Raw genomic sequence first — 22,921 nt, forward strand, 5'->3', positions numbered from 1 at the left:
ATCACACAATTACCCTACCAACATATTGTAAAAAATAGATTAATCTTTCTCTGATGTCTGCTAGTCTACTGATTAAGTAATACACATTCTTCTAGGTAATCTATTATACTCAAAATACCAATCATGAAAAGACATGCTTTTGGCTGTTCACCCACATCTTGATAAAGATGGAAACCGCTGTGGGGAAGAAGGCTGACTGTTTGCTTGCTCTTTGAAGCCTCAAGGCATCTGGAGGCAGTAACTTAATCTTGTAAAACCACAACCCAGAGATTCCCAAGACATATGGTGGAAGCACTTACACACGCCCCAGCCCCCTGGCTGACTTCTGAGCACAGGGCTTTTACTTTCTATGTGTCAGGTCAAAGGCTGTAATGGAGTTATGCCTCAGTTTCTCCTGAATTGTGCCAAACAAGATCTGTACATGCTCACTCTCAGAAAAGCTGAGATAAAGACATTTCACTTATACTCCCATTCTGAGGACTGTCCGCTTGCTTAACTTACTGTGTTCTTGGCCGTGCAGAAGCTTTTTGGTTTGATCACATCCCAGTAATGTATTTTTGGTGTTGCTTCAATTGCCTGGGGGGTACTCCTCATGAAGTATTCTCCTAGGCCAATTTCTTCATGTGTTTTCCCTGCACTCTCTCCAAGAATTTTATTTATTTCATTCATTTATTTTGCAGTTTTGGCTGGACCTGGGTTTGAACCCACCACCTCCAGCATATGGGGCTGGCACTCTACTCCTTTGAGCCACAGGCACCACCCTCTCCAAGAACTTTTATAGTTTCATGTCTTAAGTTTAAATCTTTTATCCATTCAGAGTCAATTTTTGTTAATGGTGAAAGGTGTGGGTCCAGTTTCAGTCTTCTACAAGTCTCTAGGCAATTCACCCAGCACCATTTGTTAAGTAGGGAATCTTTCCCTCAATTTATGTTTTTGATAGGCTTATCAAAAATCAAATGATGATAAGTGTCTGGGTTCATCTCTTGGTTCTCTGTTCTGTTCCATAAATCTACCTTTCTATTTTTTGTGCCAGTACCATGCTATTTTGATCACTATAGATTTACAGTATAGTCAGAAGTCTGGTAGCATGATTCCTCCTGATTTGATTTTATTTCTGTGTAATGTCTTAGCTATTAAATGTTTTTTTCTGATTACACATAAAATGAAGTACTATGTTTTCAGTTCTTTAAAGTATGACAGTGGTGCTTTGATTGGGATCGCATTAAATTTGCATATTGCTTTGGGTAGTATGAACATTTTAACAATGTTGATTCTTGCCAGCCATGACCATGGTATGTTCTTACATTTGTTAACATCTTCAGCTATTTCTTTTCTCAGAGTTTCATAGTTCTCTTTATAGAGATCTTTCACATCCTTTGTTAAGTAAATTCCCAAATATTTTATTTTCTTTGTGACTCCTGTAAAAGGAAAAGTCCTTGACTGTTTTATCAGCTTGACTATTGATTTGTGAGTATTGATTTGTATCCTGAGATGCTACTGTATACCTTGATCACACTTCTAAGAATTTTGTAGTTGAGTCCCTGGATTTTTCCATGTATAAAATCATATCATCTGCAAAGAGTGAAACTTTGATCTCCTCTGACCCTATTTGGATACCATTGATTGCCTTCTCTTGCCTGATTGTGATGGCTAAGGTTTCCATTATAATGTTAAATAACAGTGGAATCAATGGGCATCCTTGTCTTGTTCCTGATATGAGTGGAAATATTTTCAACTTTACTCCATTCAATATGATTTTGGTGTGGGTTTGCTATAGATGGCCTCTATCAGGTTAGGAAATGTCCCTTGTATACCTATTTTCTTAAGTGTTCTAATTATGAAAGGATGCTGGAGCTTATCAAAAGCTTCTTTTGCATCAATTGAGAGAATCATATGGTCTTTGTTTTTTATTTTGCTTATATGATGTATTATATTTATAGATTTACATAAGTTGAACCAACCTGGAGACCCTGGGATAAAACCAACTTGGTAATGGTGTATAATTTGTTAATGTGGTCCTGGGTTCTGTTTGCTTGTATCTTATTGAATATTTTTGCAGCTATGTTCATTAAGGATATTGGTCTATAATTTTCTTTTTATGTTGGGTCTTTTCCTGGTTTGGGGATCAGGGTGATATTTGCTTCATAGAAAGAGTTGGGAAGTAGTCCTTTTTCTATGTTTTGGATCAGGGTATGTAATCTAGGTATTAGTTCCTCTTTAAAGATTTGGTAGAATTCTGATGTGAAGACATCTGGTCCTGGACTTTTCTTTTTTGGGAGATTTTGTATAGTTGATGCTACTTCAGTACTTGAGATAGTTCTATTCAAAATTTACAATTCTATCTGACTGAGTCTAGGAAGGTGGCATGCTTCCAGGTATTGGTCTATTTTCTTCAGATTTTCATATTAAGGATTTTTTGAATTTCTGAGGAGCCTGTTGTTATTTTGCCTTTGTCATTTCTGATTGATGATATTAGGGGTTTTACATTTCTGTTTCTGGTTAGGTTAGCCAAAGGTTTATCAATTTTGTTAATCTTTTCAAAAACTAACTTTTTGATTCTTTGGCTTTCAATTTCATTTAATTCTGCACTAATTTTGGTTATTTCTTTTCTTCTTCTGATTTTGAGGTTGGAATGTTATTCTTTTTCCAGCTGCTTGATATGGCCCATTAAATTGTTGACTTTCTCTTATTCCATTCTCTTGAGGAAAGCTTGCAATGCTATAAATTTCCCTCTTAGGACTGCCTTTGCAGTATCCCACAGGTTCTGATAATTCATATCCTCATTATTGTTTTGTTCCAAAAATTTAGTAATTTCCTTCTTAATCTTATCTACAACTCAGCTATCATTCAGCATAAGATTATTTAGGTCCCATGTCTTTGTAGGAGTATGAAGACTCCTGAGTTATTGAGTTCAACTTTAATTATGTGATGTTTTGAGACAATACAAGAAATAAGTTCTATTCTTTTAAATTTGCTGGGGTTAGACTTGTGACCTTAGATTGTCGCAACCCGTCGGGCTCCTGTGGCCCTGGTCTCCGTTAGCGCAGGAAGGAACCAGGCGAGAAGCAGATTAGAAGTACAAGCTTGTGGAAGGCGGGCTAGCCCTTACTTTCCAGGTAGCCCCGAGCAACCTCCACACCAGCCTTTTATGGAAACAGAACAACACAGGTGAGGGGAGAAATTAACAATGACTACGTGCTGAGGGCACGGGCTCCTCCCACAAGGAACTCCTGTGGAGGAATGGCCCGAGGTCCACGCCTCAGCTGCAGATCATCTTGCTCAGATGTTGGTGTCTCCTACATTTCCCCCCTCTAGTGTATTAAAGACATTTCTGAATAGGCAAGGGAGAAGGTCTGTTGTTTCTGCCTTTCTCCTCACCGAGAAGCTTTCTGTTGAGTAAAAGAAACAAAATGGCACATAAGCATAACAAAAATACACCATTGGAGCTAATTCGGACATAAAGGAAACTCTTATTAGTCAAACTAGGCATGGGGGAAAACTTGTCCCCCATGTGCTAATCACCATTTAACTATGTGCTATGGGCTGACCCATAGGACTAATGACGCTTCCATGGGAAGTATTAAGCATCACCCAAAGCTTAAGAAGAGAAAGGGCTGCAAACTCAGACCCTTTCCAAAAAGCAGTGTATAACTTTAAGAAAGATCAGGTGCCCAATGAAATAGAAACGAACCCAACAAGTGAAATTCTCTTACCTTGCTGATACCATAATAACCTTTACCTTAAAGCCTGTTGCTCGAGGTCTTTGTTGTCCTAATTGTCCAAGGTTTAGACGATGCCTCCTAAGCTTGCCTGGGCCTTAATATACAGCCCAAAATAATGAAATCCTATGTCAATCCTCCACTCTGCATAGAAGCTCCTGCTGCCTCTTCAGGGAAAAGGGGCGCTGACTGCTCCTAACTGCTTCCTGCTGAGACTGGGCGGCAACATGGGAGAGGCAGCTCGAGTTCCCACAGAGGAGATTGATCCAGGATTTCTCCACTATGAAATTGCCTAACCTAAGGTCCTGTAGGAGAAAGGTTACTGAAAACAAACTTGTTTAAGGTGCTGGTAAAGTTTCTTGTTCGTGTCAAGGCTTAATCCAGTAGGCTGGTAGCCACTGCTTTTCTTGATGTTCTGTAATAATATGGGCAAAGCCTTGACCCCATTGCAGCACATAACCTGGCTTCCACTCTGTCATATCTGGTTTTTTATAAAAGATAGGTTGTACTGGAAAGGATGGTGCGCGAATGAGAGATGTCCAATGGCATTCTGCAGCTGTCTTTTCATCATTGCTGAGATTAATTAAGAGCAAAAAGAGCTTTAGTGAGCAGAAACCTAAGACTATTATGTAAGGGGAGGAAATGAACTGACCCCTTCCTTTTAAAGCAGTAGTCAGTAAATCAGCCTTAGAGGATTCCGTTCCTATGTCAGCACATGCCGGTATACACTCCTTTAAGGGAGCGTTTTGTGCTCTCAAAGGTCGCAGGGCCTTTTGACACTCCGAGTTGGAATTTTCAGACACTAAAGTTTGGAAAAACATGTCTCTCAGCTCCAGTTGGGCAACAGCCTTATCGACTGCAGTTTTTAGTTGGGCTAGAAAGTCAGTATAAGGTTCATTTCCTGACTGCATTATTTTAATGAAAGATTTAGAGACATCTCCAGGAGCCTGAACCTTTTCCCAGGCCCCAAGACAACACAGTCTTGTCTGGACTATGGCTATGTCATTGTATTGAAGCTGATTGGGAATCCCCAGCCACTGCACAGACCCAGTGAGCTGTTCAGATGTTATTGGGATGCCTCTCTGTTGGTTCTGGTGACTCATTAGGTCAGCCTCTTCCTTCCACCAGGTTTTAAACTGTAAATACTGTCTGGATTCAAGAAAAGTTCTGGCTATCATGTCCCAGTCATAGGGAATGAGCCACTGTTCCTGTGCAAGCCCCTGCAACAGACCTCTGGGAAATGGAGACTACATACCATACTGTGCTACAGCCTGTTTCAAATCTTTAAGAACTGAAAAGGTGATCATATGGTGGTCAAAACGCTGGCCCCCTTGAGGGTGTTGTGGATCAGGAGGAATATCAGTGACTGTAACCAGAAAAAAAGCCCCAAAGCGTTTTCCCACTCAAAATCACCAGTATTACGCCCTTCTAATACAGCCTGCATAACAGAAGTTACAGGTGGTTCATTTACATAAGGAAGTGCTGAGGGCAAAACTGGGTGCTCTGAGTTAGCATTTCTGACAGTGAGACTATCTATCTGATTTCCCAATCATTTAATTTGTTCAGCCATAGTGGTCATAGTGATGGTTACTTGCTCATTCGTATCATATGCTCTCGCTTCCCAATTTTTCTTAGGTCCAGTTTCCCACTGAACCTCACTCTCCTCACTTTCAGATACCGATTGAACATCACTTTCCTCCTCAGTTTCTACTTCCTGTGACTTCCCAAACAGAAAGTTACCTAAGACTGTGCTTAGTTTATCAGACACTTAACTTATTCTGAGCTTGGTTTCTTAATTTTTAAATTGGCCAAAGGTCCCACTTTCCCTGAGCGGCGTTTCCCTTTGGACTTCCTCTTACCTCCTTTTAAAATTGGCCAAAGGTCCCACTTTCCCTGAGTGTCATTTCCCTTTGGACTTCCTTCCACTGTCTACCAAAGGACTCACCTACATCCAGGTGTTGAACCCTTTGGTCCGAGTCCCTGGTGTCCTGCTGTGTCCTGCTATATCCTGCCGACTTACGCCAAAATGTTGCGACCCCTCGGGCTCATGTGGCCCTGGTCTCCGTTAGCGCAGGAGGGAACCAGGCGAGAAGCAGATTAGAAGTACAAGTTTGTGGAAGGCGGACTAGCCCTTACTTTCCGGGTAGCCCCGAGCAACCTCCACACCAGCCTTTTATGGAAAGGGAATGATACAGGTGAGGGGAGTAATTAACAATGACTACTTGCTGAGGGCACGGGCTCCTCCCACAAGGAACTCCTGTGGAGGAATGGCCGGAGGTCCATGCCTCAGCTGCAGATCATCTTGCTCAGATGTTAGTATCTCCTACATTAGATATGCTCAATTTTGGAGGAATTTCCATGGGTTGAAGAGAAGAATGTGTATTCATTATTGTTGGGATGAAATGTTCTGTAGATGTCTGTTAAATCCATTTATTCTAGGGTCAGGTTTAAGTCTAAAATTTCTTTGCTTAGTTAATTCTTGGAGGATCAATCCAATACTGCCAAAAGGGTGGTAAAATCTCCAACTATTATGGCGCTGGAGGATATCAAATCATTCATTTATGTTATGGTGTACTTTATAAATTGAGGAGCATTCTGGATGGGTGCATAAATGTTAATAATTGAAATCTAATATGAAAGTGTGAGGTATTGTTAATTGGTTTCATAGTAGTACTGAGTACATTGGATACTTTTTCTTCCTTTCTTGAGATACTTTACTAAGTAGGATATGTTCCAGCTCCATCCATGTAAACATAAAAGGGGTAAAGTCTCCATCTTTTTTAAGGCTGCATAATATTCCATGGTATACATATACCACAATTTATTAATCCATTCATGGGTTGATGGGTACTTAGGCTTCTTCCATGAATTGGCTATTATAAATTGAGCTTCACTGAATAATCTGGTGCAAATATCTTTGTTATAAAGTGATTTTTGGTCTTTTGGATGTATTACTGGTAGAGTAATTACAGGATTGAACAGCAGGTCTACTTTTAGTTCCCTGAGTATTCTCCATATTTCTTTTCAAAAGGGCCATATTAGCTTGCATTCCTATTAGCAGTGCAGAAGTGTTACCTTTTATCCACATCCGTGCCAACATATCACACCTATGGTGCATATTGCAAGGGTACATGTTGGATCTATAAACTATAGAGTATCAATGTCTTCACACAAGAATTAAGTAAATGAGGGGAGGGATATATTAACCAGTATGATGTCAACATTCCAAATTGCATATGAAATGAGCACATTGTACCCCATAAATGCATTAACATATACATGATCTACCTCTTTATGATTTAATAAAAAAATTGAAATCTCTTTATGTTGAGTGTATCCCTTAACAAATATGTATTGACTATCCTTATCTTTCATTACCTTTGTTGGTTTCAAGCATATTGTGTCTGTGAACAAAATTGCAACCCCTGCTTTTTTCTGATTTCCATTTATTTGTTTTATAGATGACCATCCCTTTGCCCTGACTCTATTTTTATCCTTTAAGGCAACAGTTCTCAACCCGTGGGTCTCGACCCCTTTTTAACAATAAAAATACATTAGGAAGGTTGAAAACCACTGCTTTAATGTAAGATGAGATTCTTGTATTCAGCAGATATCTGGTCTGAGTTTATGTATCAAGTAAGCCATCCTCTTTAGAGGACAATTTAAAGCATTTATGTTAATTGAGAGAATTGATAAACCTGGTAGTGTTTTAGGTGTCAAATTTTTTGAAAGTCCAGTGAACATTTGTAAGCATTGTGCTGGTCATTGTGGAGGATGGGTCTGAGAATATCCTGGAGAGCTGGTTTAGTTATGGTAAATTTCTTCAACATGTGTATGTCGTTAAAGTATTTGATTTCTCCATCACAGATGAAACTCAGTTTAGCTGGGTATAGGATCATGGGTGGGAAGTTGTTTTATCTCAGGAGATTGAAGGTCAATGACCATCCTATTCTGGCTTGAAAAGTTTCAGCTGAGAGTCCCCTCATAAGTCATGATTTTCTTACATCTGGCTGCTTGCAGAATTTTCTCCTCCATGTTAACTTTGGCAAAGTTAATTACAATGTGTCTAGGAGATGCTTTATTTGGATTGAGTTGTGCTGGGGTTCTGAAACTGTCTGCTATCTGAATTTCAGTATTTCTCCCCATGCTTGGGAAATTCTCCTATCTTGGAGTAGAGCATCTGTGCCCTTAGGAACATCTTCTTCTCCTTTAGAAATTCCTATATGGCAAATGTTTGCTCTTTTGAAATGATCCCATACCTCTCTCAGGGAGTAATCCATTTTTGCTCTCCACCTCTTTGCCTCTTTGAGCATGTGGTAACATTCAGGAGCTTGGTCTTCCATGTCAGAGATCCTTTCTTCTGCCTGCTCCGTTCTGTTATAAGGGATTCTACTATATTTCTCAGATCTTTGAGGGCTGATATTTCTTGCATTAATGTTCAAACTCTTTGGATATTTTGTCTTTGAATTCATTGACTTCTTGTGACAACTTTTGAATTACTCCTTGAATTTCTAATTCCAACTTTACTTCCATTCTGTTAGTCTTATTTACCATCCAAATTCTGAACTTGATTTCTGACATCTTAGCCATTTGTTTATAAATGGGATCTTCTGTTGTGTCTCCTTTGTCATTCCTTGGGGGATTTGATCTACTCTGATTACTCATGTTGCCAGAGATTTCCTGCTGAAAAAGAAATTTTCCACCCCATGATTATTTTTCTCAGTTTGGCTAGAGAAGGGTGTAAGGTGAAATTTGATTGAGGGCTCCTGGAGTTGTAATTAACCAGCACTTTACCGAAGAGCTGGAACTGGTGACTGTGGCTTTTCCCCTACAGCTTTACAAAAGTCTCATTCAGTTCTACAGCCTGAGACTCTGGGGACCTGCTTGGTGTGATGGCGGATAGGTGGCTCTGTTGTGTATTCAGCTAGTTTCTATCCAATCCTAGTGAATCATTGGCTTTGGGCTGAAATCTCAGCTGTGGAGAAATACAAGCAACTAAGACACCCTGCCCCCCATGGGCAACAATGGGAAGAGGAGAATTAAACCCTGTAACTATAACACAGCCTAGCCACACCCTTGGATGGTCCCCAGGTGATTGGCCCAGGTCAAGCGTTCCAAACCACTTGTCCCAGTCAGCAGAAATGCAGATCACATGGGAGAGTTCAAAAGGTCTCCAGCAACTAGACAGCGGGGGTCCACTGGCAGCACAAGTGTGACTTTCTCCAGGGCTCTGGTGAGTCAGAAAGGCCTTCCCAGAAAAAGGATTAATCCTGCAGGGCTGGTGCCTCCTTCCCCACCTTGTACCTCCATCACTCCCAGTCACTGGTAACCCTGCAGGGTTGTGACCCAGTTCCCTCCAATGACCAAATGCACCAGAGATTTGTGCCTGCCAGAGTTAAAGGGAAGTGAATGCCTCTTCAGGAAGGCTGCTGCACTCTGCCACCAGCTGGCAGGGGGAGTTGAAGCCTGACTACCTTGGGTGCTCAATGGAAACTGGGGAGTGTTCCACTTGTGTCTGTTCTGAGCCACAGTTACCATCTGAGCATGTGATTTTCTCCTTCAGAAACCACACCTCTGCCCTAGTCACACTCCTCCTCTGGAACCCCTGCAGGGTGAGGTCTGGCTCCCTCTGATGGTTCACTGAATTGGGGAGGTGTCTCTTCCAAATTTAACCCCCACATGAGTGTGTTGCTGCTGAGAGTCTGTGTAGCCACCACCACAGTCAGAGGTAGCTCAGCGAGTTGAGTGTGCCACCATGAGTTGGAGCTGTGGCCACAGCAGGTGGGAGGTGCACCCAGGGCTGGCTGGAGGTGCAGTCATCCCCCATCAGAGGTGGGGCCGCTGCCAGTTAGAGGTGAAGCCACAAGGGTCCCCATGCTATGCACTTTCTTTCTCAGCACATGGCAAGTCCCCTCCCCTTGTGCTGAAGCCCATGAGGTGTCCAGCTTTAGCTAGAAACCACCAGACTCTCTGGGTTCTGCAGAGGGTAGGCTTCCAGATTGCCAATTGAGGGGGGAAGGATAGACTGGGAGTTCAGGAAGGCAGAGAAAATATTTGTTTAACTTTTATTCTGGGTAAGAGACTGCCCTGAATTGCAGTGGGGTCTCTCTGGAGAAGGAGTCCCAGCCTTCAGCCACCACTGGCTCCCATGGAGTGAAACAAGAGGTCTTATATTCACAGCTGGCTTGTAGAGAGCCTATAGCAAGCCACTCTCTTAGGGGGAGAGGGGATGGGCTCTCGTCCTCTTTGGGATGGGTTTTACATCTGATATTTGCTTCCTTGGAGTCCCAGCTTGCCTAAGCAGGAATGACATGAACTTATCACTCTTCTCTCTCAACTAAGCTCCCAAACTTCAACTTTATTAGGCTGGTTCTGGCCATTATTTCTTGCTCTGGATGGGAGCTTCTTTTGAAAGCTGGCTCTAGTTGACCACCGTGGGTCCTAATTCATAAATAGATCTTCTGGGCTCACCATTACTCTATTTATGCATATTGCTGATTTTGGAAGTTTCACTGAGAGTCTACTAATTAGTTTCATTTCTTTAACAGGAAAATCTGAGGAAGACTAAAAGAAGAAGGGACTTTGCAAGAAGTGCCACCCTCCTACTTCAAACAGTGGAATTGAGTATCTGGAATGAGAGTTCTTCTTCTCCAGGAAAAGGTCAAAATTCTGAATTTGGTACAGGTAAGAGATGCTGAGTGGACCTCTATGATCTCCATAAGGAGATCTGGACTCCAGCACAGGCAGGCCTCTGAATGGTAAAACCAAATGGCTCCCAGAATTATAGTCTTCCATGCTAATACTACATGAGTACAGCCTGGATTTCAAAAATATAAATTTAAGGGACAAGAGAATAAATCACCTTTCTTCCCCATTCCAACTTCTTTTAGTATGATGAAAATTACTTAGAGAAAATCCACTATCCTAACTTGTCTACTAAAAAGGAAAGAACTTTGCATTATTTTCTTTCACTTCTCATAAATAGTTACAACAACACAGAATACCACTTCTTTGGTTAATGACATATGCAGAGATTTTTTTTTTTTCTTCACACTACACAAGCAATTCTCCAGCAGAAACCAACTTGGTGTCCTGCAATTCACCTCCAATATTATCTATAATAACTGAACATAGTGTCAGCCCACAGTCTGAGGGCTTAGTCCCACAAGAGCAGCATCACTTCAGCTGCCAGTTGCAAGTCCCAGGTTGCAACCTGTATTTCTAACCAAATCCAGGTATATATGAATCAGTGTCACTTGGTTTCCAACCTTGGGTTTGATTAATTTTCTCATTGAACTCAGGGAAGCATTTTATTTCATGTATCCATTTATTATGTTATAAGAAATACAGATAATCATCCATATGGAAGAGATGCATAAAACAATGGGAGAAGAGGGTCTGTAGTTTCCAACTCTCTTTGGGCATGTTCCACCCCAGGAATCTCCCACATTTTTATCTACCTAGAAGCTCCTGGAACCATGTTCTAGATGTTCATGGGTGCTTCATTACTTAGGCATGACTGATTACAGTGCCATCTATTGGTGTCAATTCAACATTTAGCATCTCCCTTCTCCCTGTAGGCAGGATGGGGTGTAAATAAAAGTTTTAAACCTTTAATCTCATGGTTGATTCCCCTGGCAACCTGTTCCCATTCTAAGATTATATGAGCTGACCAAGAGCCACCTCCATAGAATAGAAGATGCCACTATAATCCAGAAATTTCCATGAGATTTAGATTTTGAGCCACATGCTTTGGATACATGGGAAATTTCAAAGGTCTTACAAGCTGTGTGTAAGGAACTTGAGTCAAAGACCCAATATCAGAACAAAATATTTTCCTAGTGTGCCTAGGCCTCAGAAAATTGCAAGGCCTGTAAGAGCTCTGTAAAGCTACCTTATCTCTGTAAATATTAACCATTTCAAAGAACACACTTTTATCTTTGTTATTTGTTTCTATTATTTTCTATTTTCTCTTACATTGATTTTTGCTCATTATTTTATTCTATTATCCTTGTACTTTATTTCTAATTTTGTAACTTCTTGACTTGGTAGCTTAGATCACTGATTTTTAAGCCATAGACTTTTTTTTTTGAATTCACTTAAAGTTTCACACTTATCTGGCTTTATCCTGAGAATTTTGAAATGTTGGATTATCATTATCATTCAGTTAAAAATGTTTGAAAGCTTTCCACTGAACTGATTTATCACTTTACTTATGGGTTATTCAAAAATGTGTGTTTCACTACCAAATATTTGGAGATCTTCTAGGTGTCTTCATGTTACTGGTTTCTTATTTAATTTTATTGAGTTTTTATCAAGAAAGGATATTGAACCTTGTCAAATTCTTTTCCCACATCAATTAAGATGGTCAAATGATTTAGACTTTTTTTGTTATTAATGTGATGGATCCCAATGATGTTAAACCAGGCCTGCTCAGCACAGATAAATCCCACTTGGCCAAAATGTATAATCTCTTTGATGTGTTCTTGTCTGACAGTAGCATGCTTTTTAAAACTTTAGTCCTTTCAAATTCATTGAGACTTGTATTACAGTATATTTTCATGAGTGCTCCATTTGAATTTTTTTAATTATTTTTTATTTTTTTATTTTTTATTGAATGGTAACTATGCCCGTTAATGCACTTCTGGGGTACAGTGTGGGGTTTTCACTTGCAATCTGAAATACTTCCATCAACTGGTCAACACAGCCTTCATGTCATTTTCTCAGTTATTGCTTTAAAATGTTCACATTCTACTTGGCGTACGGCCTACAGATATATGAAAAAATGCTCACCATCCTTAATCATCAGAGAAATGCAAATCAAAACTACTCTGAGATATCATCTAACTCCAGTGAGATTAGCCCATATCACAAAATCCCAAAACCAGAGATGCTGGCGTGGATGTGGAGAAAAGGGAACACTCCTACACTGCTGGTCGGAATGTAAACTAATATGTTCCTTTTGGAAAGACATCTGGAGAACACTTAGAGAACTAAAAATACACCTGCCATTTGACCCTGCAATTCCTTTGTTGGGTATATTCCCAGATGACCAAAAATCGCATTACAACAAAGACATTTGTATCAGAATGTTTATTGCAGCCCAATTCATAATTGCCAGGTCACGAGAGAAGCCCAAGTGCCCATTGATCCACAAATGGATCAACAAACTGTGGTATATGTTCATTTGAAATTAATACCTGTACTAGCATACCAAATCAGGTGGTATAACAAAGACTAAGGTAACAGTGGCTTAACTATTCTTTATTTCACAATTTGAGAATAAGGAGCCCAACTGATGTACCTGTTCTGTGCAGCTCTGTGTTCTGCAATCTTTGATATCCAGCCTCCCTGTTGTGTTTAATATAGCCCCTCTCCTTGCACATTCTCTTGCAAGCTAATAGGAAAGGGGAAAGAGAAGTGGAAAGGGTGCTCATTTTCTGTAGAACACACTATTCTTATCCTCCATCCATTGCCCTAAAAACAGCTGCCATAGCTCCACCTAGCTGCAAGGGAAGGTGGAAAATGACTTGTGTTCAGCTTAAATTTGGTAGTCCTAGTCTCTGACAAAGAAGAGGCAAATGGTGACAGAAGTCCCTGAGCTTTGTATCATAGTTCCTATGACATTGTTCTCACTTGTCCACAGATAAACTCCTTGTACCACAAAAAAAATTATGAGAGTAATAGTCCATCAGAACTTGTGTTTTTAGGCTTATTTGATATGAGTCAAGTTTATTAAATGGATTCTTCCAAGATCTGTCTCTAGTGATTTTACATGGAAGACAAATAGTTAGCTACTTCTGCTTAGAAAGATTATGTTTAATCCTCCTAACCAGGGACTCAGTATCATTATTTACTTTCTCTCCTACTAAGAAGCCTGTGGTGCATGCTGATCTGCCCACCCTAGTTCTATCTTTTGGAACTAGGAAGCACAGCCCATCTTGCATCTTCTGTTTGGTTGTGTGCCAGTGTGTTGCTCATTCACACTGACCACTTCATTCCCACCATCTGATCTACCCTGTACTGGAGAGATGGAATCACCAGTCGGGGTCTTTCAAAGAAGGGAGCTCTTCAATATGTGTTCTAGTCATGAGAATCAAGAAGAATCAAGAACAGAAGGACTCACTTTCTCAATGTTTTCAGTCTATGAAACCAGGAGGTGCAATGAGACAAGTGAGAAGGCTCTTCTGGAAGCTGGAAATAATACTATGAGTATCAACTGCACTCATGCTTTCAAGGGAGCCACAACAGGTACCGTGCCTATGATGAACTCCCTCGACTTCAAATTCTAGACACAATTATCTCATTTCTAGGATACTAGGCCAAGGGATGGAAACTTTTAATATTTTCAAATTAGGAAGAATTTAGAATTATTTAGAGTGAAAAGACCTTCCTTGAGCACTGATCAGGTAGTTAGGGCATAAAATTGAAATCTTTAATAGGAGTACACACTTTGTGATATACACTTAGGTCTAATAGGACTCCTTGATATTATTCCTTAGAAGGGACAGGCTGACACATGCCCATTTTATATATAATGTCTAAAAAGGTAACATCCAATGGTGGCAGACTGCTTCAAACATCCTTTCCTTTGTGAAGAGTTTTATGAAAACCCTATTTAGAGTCACCCAATCTTTTTGTTGTTGTTGTTCTATAGGATGGCAAACTTGTTCTGTAAAAATATGATAGAATACATACTTTAGGCTCCTTGGACTTGATGAACCTCATCATAACTGGCCAAGTCTGCTGTGGTAGCATGAAAGCAGCCATACATGTGAAGTCAATGAGGGAGTGTGACTGCCAATAAAAGTTTGTTGACAAAAGCGGATTTCAGTTTAAATTTGACCCTCATGCCACAGTTTGCCAACCCACCATACCATAGTTTGCCATCTCTTCACTTTTTGCCTCAGAAAAGCACCTGCACTAGTAATTACTTTCTAATATATTGATTGGTTTGCTATCTATTTCTCCCACTACGGTGTTAGCTCTCTGATAGCAAAGATTCTGTCTTTTTTGTTCACTGCTGTGTTATAATTCCTAGAATGTCTTGGCACATAGTTAGGGTTCAATAAATATGTGATGAAAGAATAAACAGAATAACTAATGCATATAAACTATTTTAAAGAATAAGTCCTGGTTACATTGAGAGTGACATGCCTGCTGCATTGACTCAAAAAAAAAATTTGGCTATTGATTAACCTTTGATCCTTACTGTGAACTTTAGAGTAGTGGGAGAAAGGAAAGGATCTAAAAGTGAGATGATTTTTTAAAAATGGAATAAATAACAATAAAGGTAGTAAGTAGCTTTGAGCAAATTTGGATGGTGACACATAAATAATTGAAGTTTGGGAACTACTTCATAAATTACAGAGCATCTGGACATCTGAGAATTAAATTATACTTCCATAAAAAGTAGAGGGGAAAGGAAAGTAGAATAGGAAAAGTGGAGAAGGAAATTGAGTGGAATTAAATAGAATGGGTCACCATGCATACCTTTCTACTAAATTAGATACCCCAGAGTGAGTTTGAGATGGAAGATTAGAGTGTACGCCTTCCTTAGGCCACCTGAGTTCCACTCTCCCTTGTGAGGACAAGAATTTTGCCTCACAAATCTGACTGTTGGTTGTGTGTTTTTACTATCAACTGATGACCATATTTTGCACATATACCTCTTATAACATAAGGGGCATTATAAGATGTTTTACATAACCAAAGATTCTGCACCACAAACTACACATAGGGTATTGAATGCACAATTTAAGGGCAGCTTTAAATATCCATTGTTTGTCTTATGACTATCTTCTGAGACACAGCTAGTGTACCAAATCCTCAAAGTATAGATTCTTCCTAACATCATTTTTCCTCTTTTCTCTCAGGTAAAAGTGTGGTTTGTCTTATCACTTATCTTGAAGATATTCTGAATGGATCCTTTTTTAATAACAAAATAGGAATGCAAGAAGTAAAACTAAACTCTCATATTGTGAGTGCCACCATTGGCTTGAAGGAAAAAGTTTACCTGCCTGAACCTATAGTCCTGACTTTTCAAAATACTCAGGTGAGCAGAGGCTTGAGCTGGTTCTCTATGCAGTGTTTTAAAGGGAAAGGTGTATTATTGGCTACCCAGTAGAGAAATGAATCCAAGTCTAATCACACAGACATAAGAAAACTGAGAAGACACCTCCAATGAGATGTCACCTCACACCTGTTAGATGGTTATTACCAAAAAGCCAGCAGATACGTATTGATGGAGAAGTAGGGAAAATGGCATGCTTATAGATCTAATGATGGGAATGTCACTATGGAAAAGAGTATGAAGTTTCCTCAAAAAAATTGAAAACAGAATATCAGATGATCTAGCAATCCCACTTCCAGATATATATCCAAAGGAATTAAAGAGAAAATGGTACCCTAATGTTCATTGCAGCATTACTCACAACAGCCAAGATTTGGAAATGACTCAAATTGTTTTCATCAAGAGATGCATAGGTAAAGAAAATAGCGTATGTATATATATGTGTGTGTGTGTGTGTGTGTGTATGTACACATGCACATATCTTATATATATATGTTATTCTACCTTTAAAAAGAAGAAAATCTTGCACTTGTGACAACATGGATAAAAGTAGTTTATTTTGGTAAGTGAAATAAGCCAGATACAAAAAAATAATGAATATTATATGATCTCATGTATATCTGGAATCTAAAAAAAAGTTAAATTCATAACACCAAGTAGAAAAAGATGGTTTTCAGGGATGAGGCTTAGGGAACATGAGGAGTATGTTAGTCTAAGGTAATAAATTTTAAGTTATAATGTAAATAAGTTCTGAAGAACTAAGGTACCCCATCATGACAATAGTTAATGTGGTGTCATCACCACATATGCACACACACATACACACACAGTTTACTATGTGAGATGATAAAATGTGTTAGTTAGCTTGATTCTGGTAATCATTTTATACATCATATAATATCCCTTAAATGTATGCCATTTTTGTTTATCAATATCCCTCAGTAAAACTTGGAAAGAAAGAAACGTGCAGATACCTGGAGACCACCTCAGTGGAAGAATTTCTCATAATTGAAGTCTAAAAGGCAATGAGGAAGAAACATTATTGAGCTCAGATGAAGCTAGAGGCAGGAGGAGGGATCACCTTGCCTGAGATGAGAGGCTGGAGCAAAGAGTCTTGAAGGAACACCTGATTTCTCTCTCTTATCTCCCACAATGATCTCTCTTCAGGGCCTCTCATTTGTCCTATCAATGGTTATCAACCTGGTGAGGCAGTTTATAAGGCTCAATCTCAGGTGTACTGAGTTGAACAGAGATAAGCAGAATAAATGAGACTAAATTCCATAGGAGGTGTGGTGATGAGAAAGTCTTCTCAAAGAGAGTTTTCCCAATCCAGTTTCCAATACAGCACACCATTATTAACCCATAAAGTTGAAATAACCAAACATGGAATGGACCCACTTTCATACTATTCTCTTTTCCAGCCTGGAGGTGCAAGAACAAAACACATATGTGTCTCCTGGGAAGGATTGCAGGAAGAGGGAGGCAGATGGTCCACAGAGGGCTGCTCTCATGTGTACAGTGACAATTCTCACACCCAATGCAAGTGCTACCACCTGGCCAGCTTTGCTGTCCTTATGGGACTTACCCACAAGGTACCACCATTCATGGTCCCTTCTGTGAACCTGATTGTGTGAAAAAGATGTGAGGTCATCCTCTGCATTTCTTATAAAAAGACTACAAGAAAAGAAGTATGGAGTAGTAGCTTACTTGAGAGGTATTTTAGAAAACACCATGAAGGTACTGGGAAAATTAAATGGAAATGAGACAGAAGCCAATGCAGAGAGCATGACCAAGCCCTTCATCATTGTGGGCAACTGGATCTTGTTCATTCTGGGGGACTCTGGGAGTCAGCATAGAACTCACATCTCAGTCATTCTAACTGAGTGGCCAGGGATCTGGGTGTTTATACTCCAACTCCTTTTGGTCATTTCTTGAGAGCTTCATCTAAGGTATGTTAATTCTCTGAAATCTTCATGGGCATGTGCAGAGTGAGCTCAAGCTAACAAAGAAAGCCTTCAGAAACTAGGAAATTTACTGGGAAGCCTGTCCAGTGATAAGGTCCAAGGAGCTCTGGGATTGAAAGCATCTGTTACTCTGCAAGAGAAATTGACACCTTTCAGAGGAAGTCAACTGGTAGACACCAGTAACACAACATAGCCTGTTGAACTTCCCAGGTCCCAACCTAAGTCTAAGGTAATACAGATTAAAAGGAATTAAACCAACTTACTCACCCTATTTCTTTTGAGCTCTCAAATACTGAACATTTACTATATGACAAGCATTGTGTTGCATGCTTCATATGCATGGCCTCATTTTATTACTTATTGAGTAATAACCAGACTTTGATATAAGCCTTGGAATACAACTGAAAACAACACACATTTTTTAAAATTCCCAGCCTTCCTGGATATCACTTTTGACTGTTGTGCTAGACTCGTGGTCATAAAATGCATAGCTAGAGAGCAACTAATGAAACAAATTCTTAATTTTATTTCATTTTAAAGATTCAAATTAAAAAACTTGAGAAGCATAAAATATTCTTCAGTTAAACACCACTTTACTCTTTGGTAAGACTACATCTCATTTTAACACTGGCAATACAGTGTCTGAGTTGAGATGTGTTCTAAGTGTGAAATATCCATTGGATTCCTAAGGCTTAATGTGAAAAAAGAGAGAATGTGGGGTATATCACTAATAATTGGTTTTTTTGTTTGTTTGTTTTTGACTAGGGCTGGGTTTGAACCCGCCACCTTCAGCATGTGGAGCCGGCACCCTACCCTTTTAAGCCACAGGCGCTGCCCTCTCACTAATAATTGTTTATGTCTCCATTGATTATATATTTAAATGATAATATTTGGAACTTGCTCATCTAAATAAAATACACTGTTAATTTCATCTGTTCCTTTGTACATTTGTTATTATGGCTACTAGAAAATTTCAAGGTACACAAGAGGCTCATTTGTCCATTTCTACAGAATAGCCCTCATCTAGTTGTTTGGATTCAACACTCGTGGGTGGTGAATTCTGTTGCTGCCCCCATTTTGAAGACAGGAATAACAAGTCTCAGAGAAGTTAAGTGAACACAGTAGCACAGCTATAAACTGTAACATTAGAGTCCTTCTTTGTTGGTTTTCAGGAGGATCCTGCGCTGACTGTGATCACCCATGTGGGGCTGACCATGTCTGTGCTGTGCCTCTTCCTGGCAGCCCTCACCTTTCTCCTGTGCCGGCCCATCCAAAACACTAGCACCACCCTGCACCTGCAACTCTCTCTCTGCCTGCTCCTGGCCCACCTCCTCTTCCTCACAGGCATCAACAGAACTGAGCCTCAGGTATGCAGCTGGCCAAATTATCTTGTTGTTATACTCATCTCCTGAGAAAAAGTGATGAGTGAGGCATTAATCAGGTGCGATGGTGTGTGTGGGGAAGCGTGGGTTCCCATCTCAGGTCTCCTCCTGCATAACTTTGAACAAGTTCCCGACCTTCTGAGGGTCGATCCAGGTTATGTCAGCCTGAAAGTATCACGTAACACTTAGTGTTCTGACATCAGTCCCCCAATGTGGGACTAAGTGCAGTAGTAGTTTCCTTTTTCCCTTATGCATCAATGGAGGTTAAGCAAATTGCTTTGGAGAGCCTCTATCTTCTGCTTCCAGTCTGCTTGATGCTCTTCATTTTCCACACCCAACTTCCAAGGTCACCTGGCATCCTTTTCATTATAGCCAACTATAAGGTGACCTGATTTTAACATTGATAAAGCGGGACACCATGGGGGGTGTGGGGGCTGATAACAATGCAAACTTTGATAAGCAGTTCTCGATAATCAGTTCTCAACAATTATTTATTATTAAAGTTTAACATTATAAAATTAACAAAAATAATATAAAATGCGTATCCTGGTGAAATAGCCACATGACAGCCGAAATCCGTATATTCCCATCCTGTTCTCCCATGTTCCCTAGCTTGTCGTGCATTCTTTCCAAAAATCAGGGCTTTTATAAAATGCCACAGGATGCAGGACAAATTGTTAAAAATCGGGACTGTCCCACCAAAAGCAGGATGTCTGGTCACCTTAGCCAACTGGGAGGAGGAGAAGAGCATGGCAGAGTCCTGTGGTGGAGGTTTATATGGGCTAAACAAGGAAGTGGGTGTCCTCACTTCCTCTCACATTCTATTAGCTAGAACTCAGTCATGTGAACATACTTAACTGGTCTGGGAAATGTAGTCCTTAGCTCGAAGTCACTTCCCAGATAAATGTATAATTTATATTTGGGAGTTCAGGATAGACTTCATGTTTTCAGGACTGTGATTTTGCCACAATGGTCTACACTTGAAATCTTTTTTTTTTTTTGTCCTTTCTACTTTATTAATTTTTTTCTTTTTTTTAAATTTTATTTTTATTAAATCATATCTGTGTACAGTAATACTGTCATGGGGTACAGTGTGCTATTTTAACATACACTTTGAAATATTTTCATCAAACTGGTTAACATAATGTTCATGTCATTTTCTTAATTATTGTGTTAAGACATTTCTATTCTTCATTTAGAAAGATTCACAGGTACCCTTATAAGATGAACCATAGATGTGATCCTACTGATCACTCTCCCTCCACCCATCCTCCCCACTCCCTTCCCCTCCCTCTCCTCTTCCTTCATGTTCTTGGGCTATAATTGGTTTCGTAGTAGGGCTGAATACATTGGATACTTTTTCTTCCATTCTTGAGATACTTTGCTAAGAAGAATATTTTCCAGCTCCCATCCATGTAAACATGAAGGAGGTAAAATCTCCGTCCTTTAGGGCTGCATAGTATTCCATGGTGTGTATATACACCACCGCTTATTGATCCATTCGTGGGTTGATGGGCACTTGGGCTTTTCCCATGACCTAGCAATTGTGAATTGGGCTGCTATAAACATTCTGGTACAAATATCTTTGGTGTAGTGTGCTTTTTGGTCTTCTGGATATATACGTAGTAGATGAATTATAGGGTCAAATGGCAAGTCTATTTTTTTTTCTAAGTGTCCTCCAGATGTCTTTCCAAAAGGAACATATTAGTTTGCAATCCCACCAACAGTGTAGAAGTATTCCCTTTTCTCCACAACTGGGCCAGAATCTGTGATTTTGGGATTTTGTGATATGGGCTAATCTTACTGGTGTTAGATGGTATCTCAAAGTAGTTTTAATTTGCATTTCTCTGATGATTAAGGATGATGAGCATTTTTTCATATAACTGTAGGCCATGTGCCTGTCTTCTTCAGAGAAATTTCTCTTCAAGTCCCTTGCCCACCCTGAGATGGGATCATTTGTTCTCCTCTTGCAAATATGTTTGAGTTCTCTGTGGATTCTGGTTATTAAACTTTTATCAGTGACATAACCAGCAAATATCTTCTCTTATTCTGAGAGCTGTCTGCTTGCTTTACTTACTGTGTTCTTGACTGTGCAGAAGCTCTTTAGTTTGATCAGGTCCCAGTAGTGTACTTTTGATGTTGCTTCAATTGCCCAGGCAGTCCTCCTCATAAAATATTCACCCAGGCCAATTTCTTCAAGTGTTTTCCCTACACTTTTTTCTAGTATTTTTATAGTTTCATGTCTTAAGTTTAAATCTTTAATCCAGTGAGAGTCTAGTTTAGTTAGTGATGAAAGGTGTGGGTCCAGTTTCAGTCTTCTGCAGGTCACCAGCCAGTTTGCCCAGCACCATTTGTTAAATAGGGAATCTTTTCCCCATTCAATGTTTTTAATTGGCTTGTCAAAGATCAAATAGTAGTAAGTAGCTGGGTTTATCTCTTGGTTCTCTATTCTGTTCCATACATCTACTTCTCTGTTTTTGTTCCAGGACCATGCTGTTTTGATCACTATTGATTTTTAGTATAGTCTGAGGTCTGGTAGTGTGATTCCTCCTGCTTTATTTTTATTTCTGAGTAATGTCTTGGCTATTCAAGGTTTTTTCTGATTCCGTATAAAACAAAGTATTATTTTTTGAGATCTTTAAAGTATGACAGTGGAGCTTTAATGGGGATTGCATTAAAATTGTATATTGCTTTGGGTAGTATGGACATTTTAACAATGTTAATTCTTCTCAGCCATGAGCATAATGTGTTTTTCCATTTGTTAACATTTTCAGCTATTTCTTTCCTTAGAGTTTCATAGTTCGCTTTATAGCCATCTTTCACATCCTTTGTTAGGTAAATTTCCAAATATTTCATCTTCTTTGGCACTACTGTGAATGGAATAGAATTCTTGACTATTTTTTCAGCTTGACTGTTGTTGGTATATATAAAGGCCACTGATTTATGAGTATTGATTTTGTAACCTGAGATGCTGCTGTATTCCTTGATCACTTCTACAAGTTTTTTTTTAGTAGAATCCCTGGTGTTTTCCAGGTATACAATCATATCATCTGCAAAGAGTGCAAGTTTGATCTCTTCAGATCCTATATGAATACCCTTGATTGCCTTTTCTTCCCTAACTGTGATGGCTAAAACTTTCATTACAATGTTAAAGAGCAATGGAGACAATGGGAAAGCTTGCCTAGTTCCTGATCTGAGTGGAAACTATTTCAATTTAACTCCATTCAATACCATATTGGCTGTGGGTTTGCTGTAGATGGCCTCTATCAATTTGAGAAATGTCCCTTCTATACCAATTTTCTTAAGTGTTCTGAACATGAAGTGATGCTGGAAATTATCAAAAGCTTTTCTGCATCAATTGAGAGAATCACATGGTCTTTGTTTTTTAATTTGTTTATGTGATGAATTACATTTATAGATTTATGTATGTAGAATCAGCATTGAGATCCTGCGATAAAACTGACCTGGTAGTGGTATATATATTTTTTTGATATGTTGCTGGATTCTGTTTGTTAGGATCTTGTTGAATATTTTCACATCAATATTCATTAATGATATTGGTCTGTAATTTTCTTTTCTTGTTGGGTCTTTTCCTGGTTTGGGGATCAAGGTGATGTTTGCTTAATAGAATGTGTTAGGTAGTATTCCTTCTTTTTCTGTTTTAGAAGAGGTTAAGTAATAAAGGTACTAGTTCCTCTTTAAAGGTTTGGTAGAATTCTGATGTGAAGCCATCTGGTACCAGACTTTTCTTTTTAGGGAGATTTTTATAGTTGATGCTATTTC

The 22,921-nt window shown here is 39.4% G+C and overlaps 1 protein-coding gene across 1 annotated transcript in view; it reads left to right on the forward strand.

Moving 5' to 3' along the window:
• Positions 1–22,921, forward strand: part of LOC111727852 (adhesion G protein-coupled receptor E4-like) — a 156,096-nt gene that overhangs the window by 114,504 nt on the left and 18,671 nt on the right. Inside the window, exons 9-13 of the mRNA XM_023518082.1 lie at positions 10,268–10,403; positions 13,863–13,970; positions 15,596–15,774; positions 17,214–17,384; positions 18,929–19,123. Of these exons, the coding sequence (XP_023373850.1) occupies positions 10,268–10,403; positions 13,863–13,970; positions 15,596–15,774; positions 17,214–17,384; positions 18,929–19,123 (789 nt within the window). The remainder of the gene's footprint in view (positions 1–10,267; positions 10,404–13,862; positions 13,971–15,595; positions 15,775–17,213; positions 17,385–18,928; positions 19,124–22,921) is intronic.

The sequence above is a fragment of the Otolemur garnettii genome, unplaced genomic scaffold (genome assembly GCF_000181295.1).
Source record: "Otolemur garnettii isolate 467f Iridium unplaced genomic scaffold, OtoGar3 scaffold00127, whole genome shotgun sequence".
Lineage (NCBI taxonomy): Eukaryota > Metazoa > Chordata > Mammalia > Primates > Galagidae > Otolemur > Otolemur garnettii.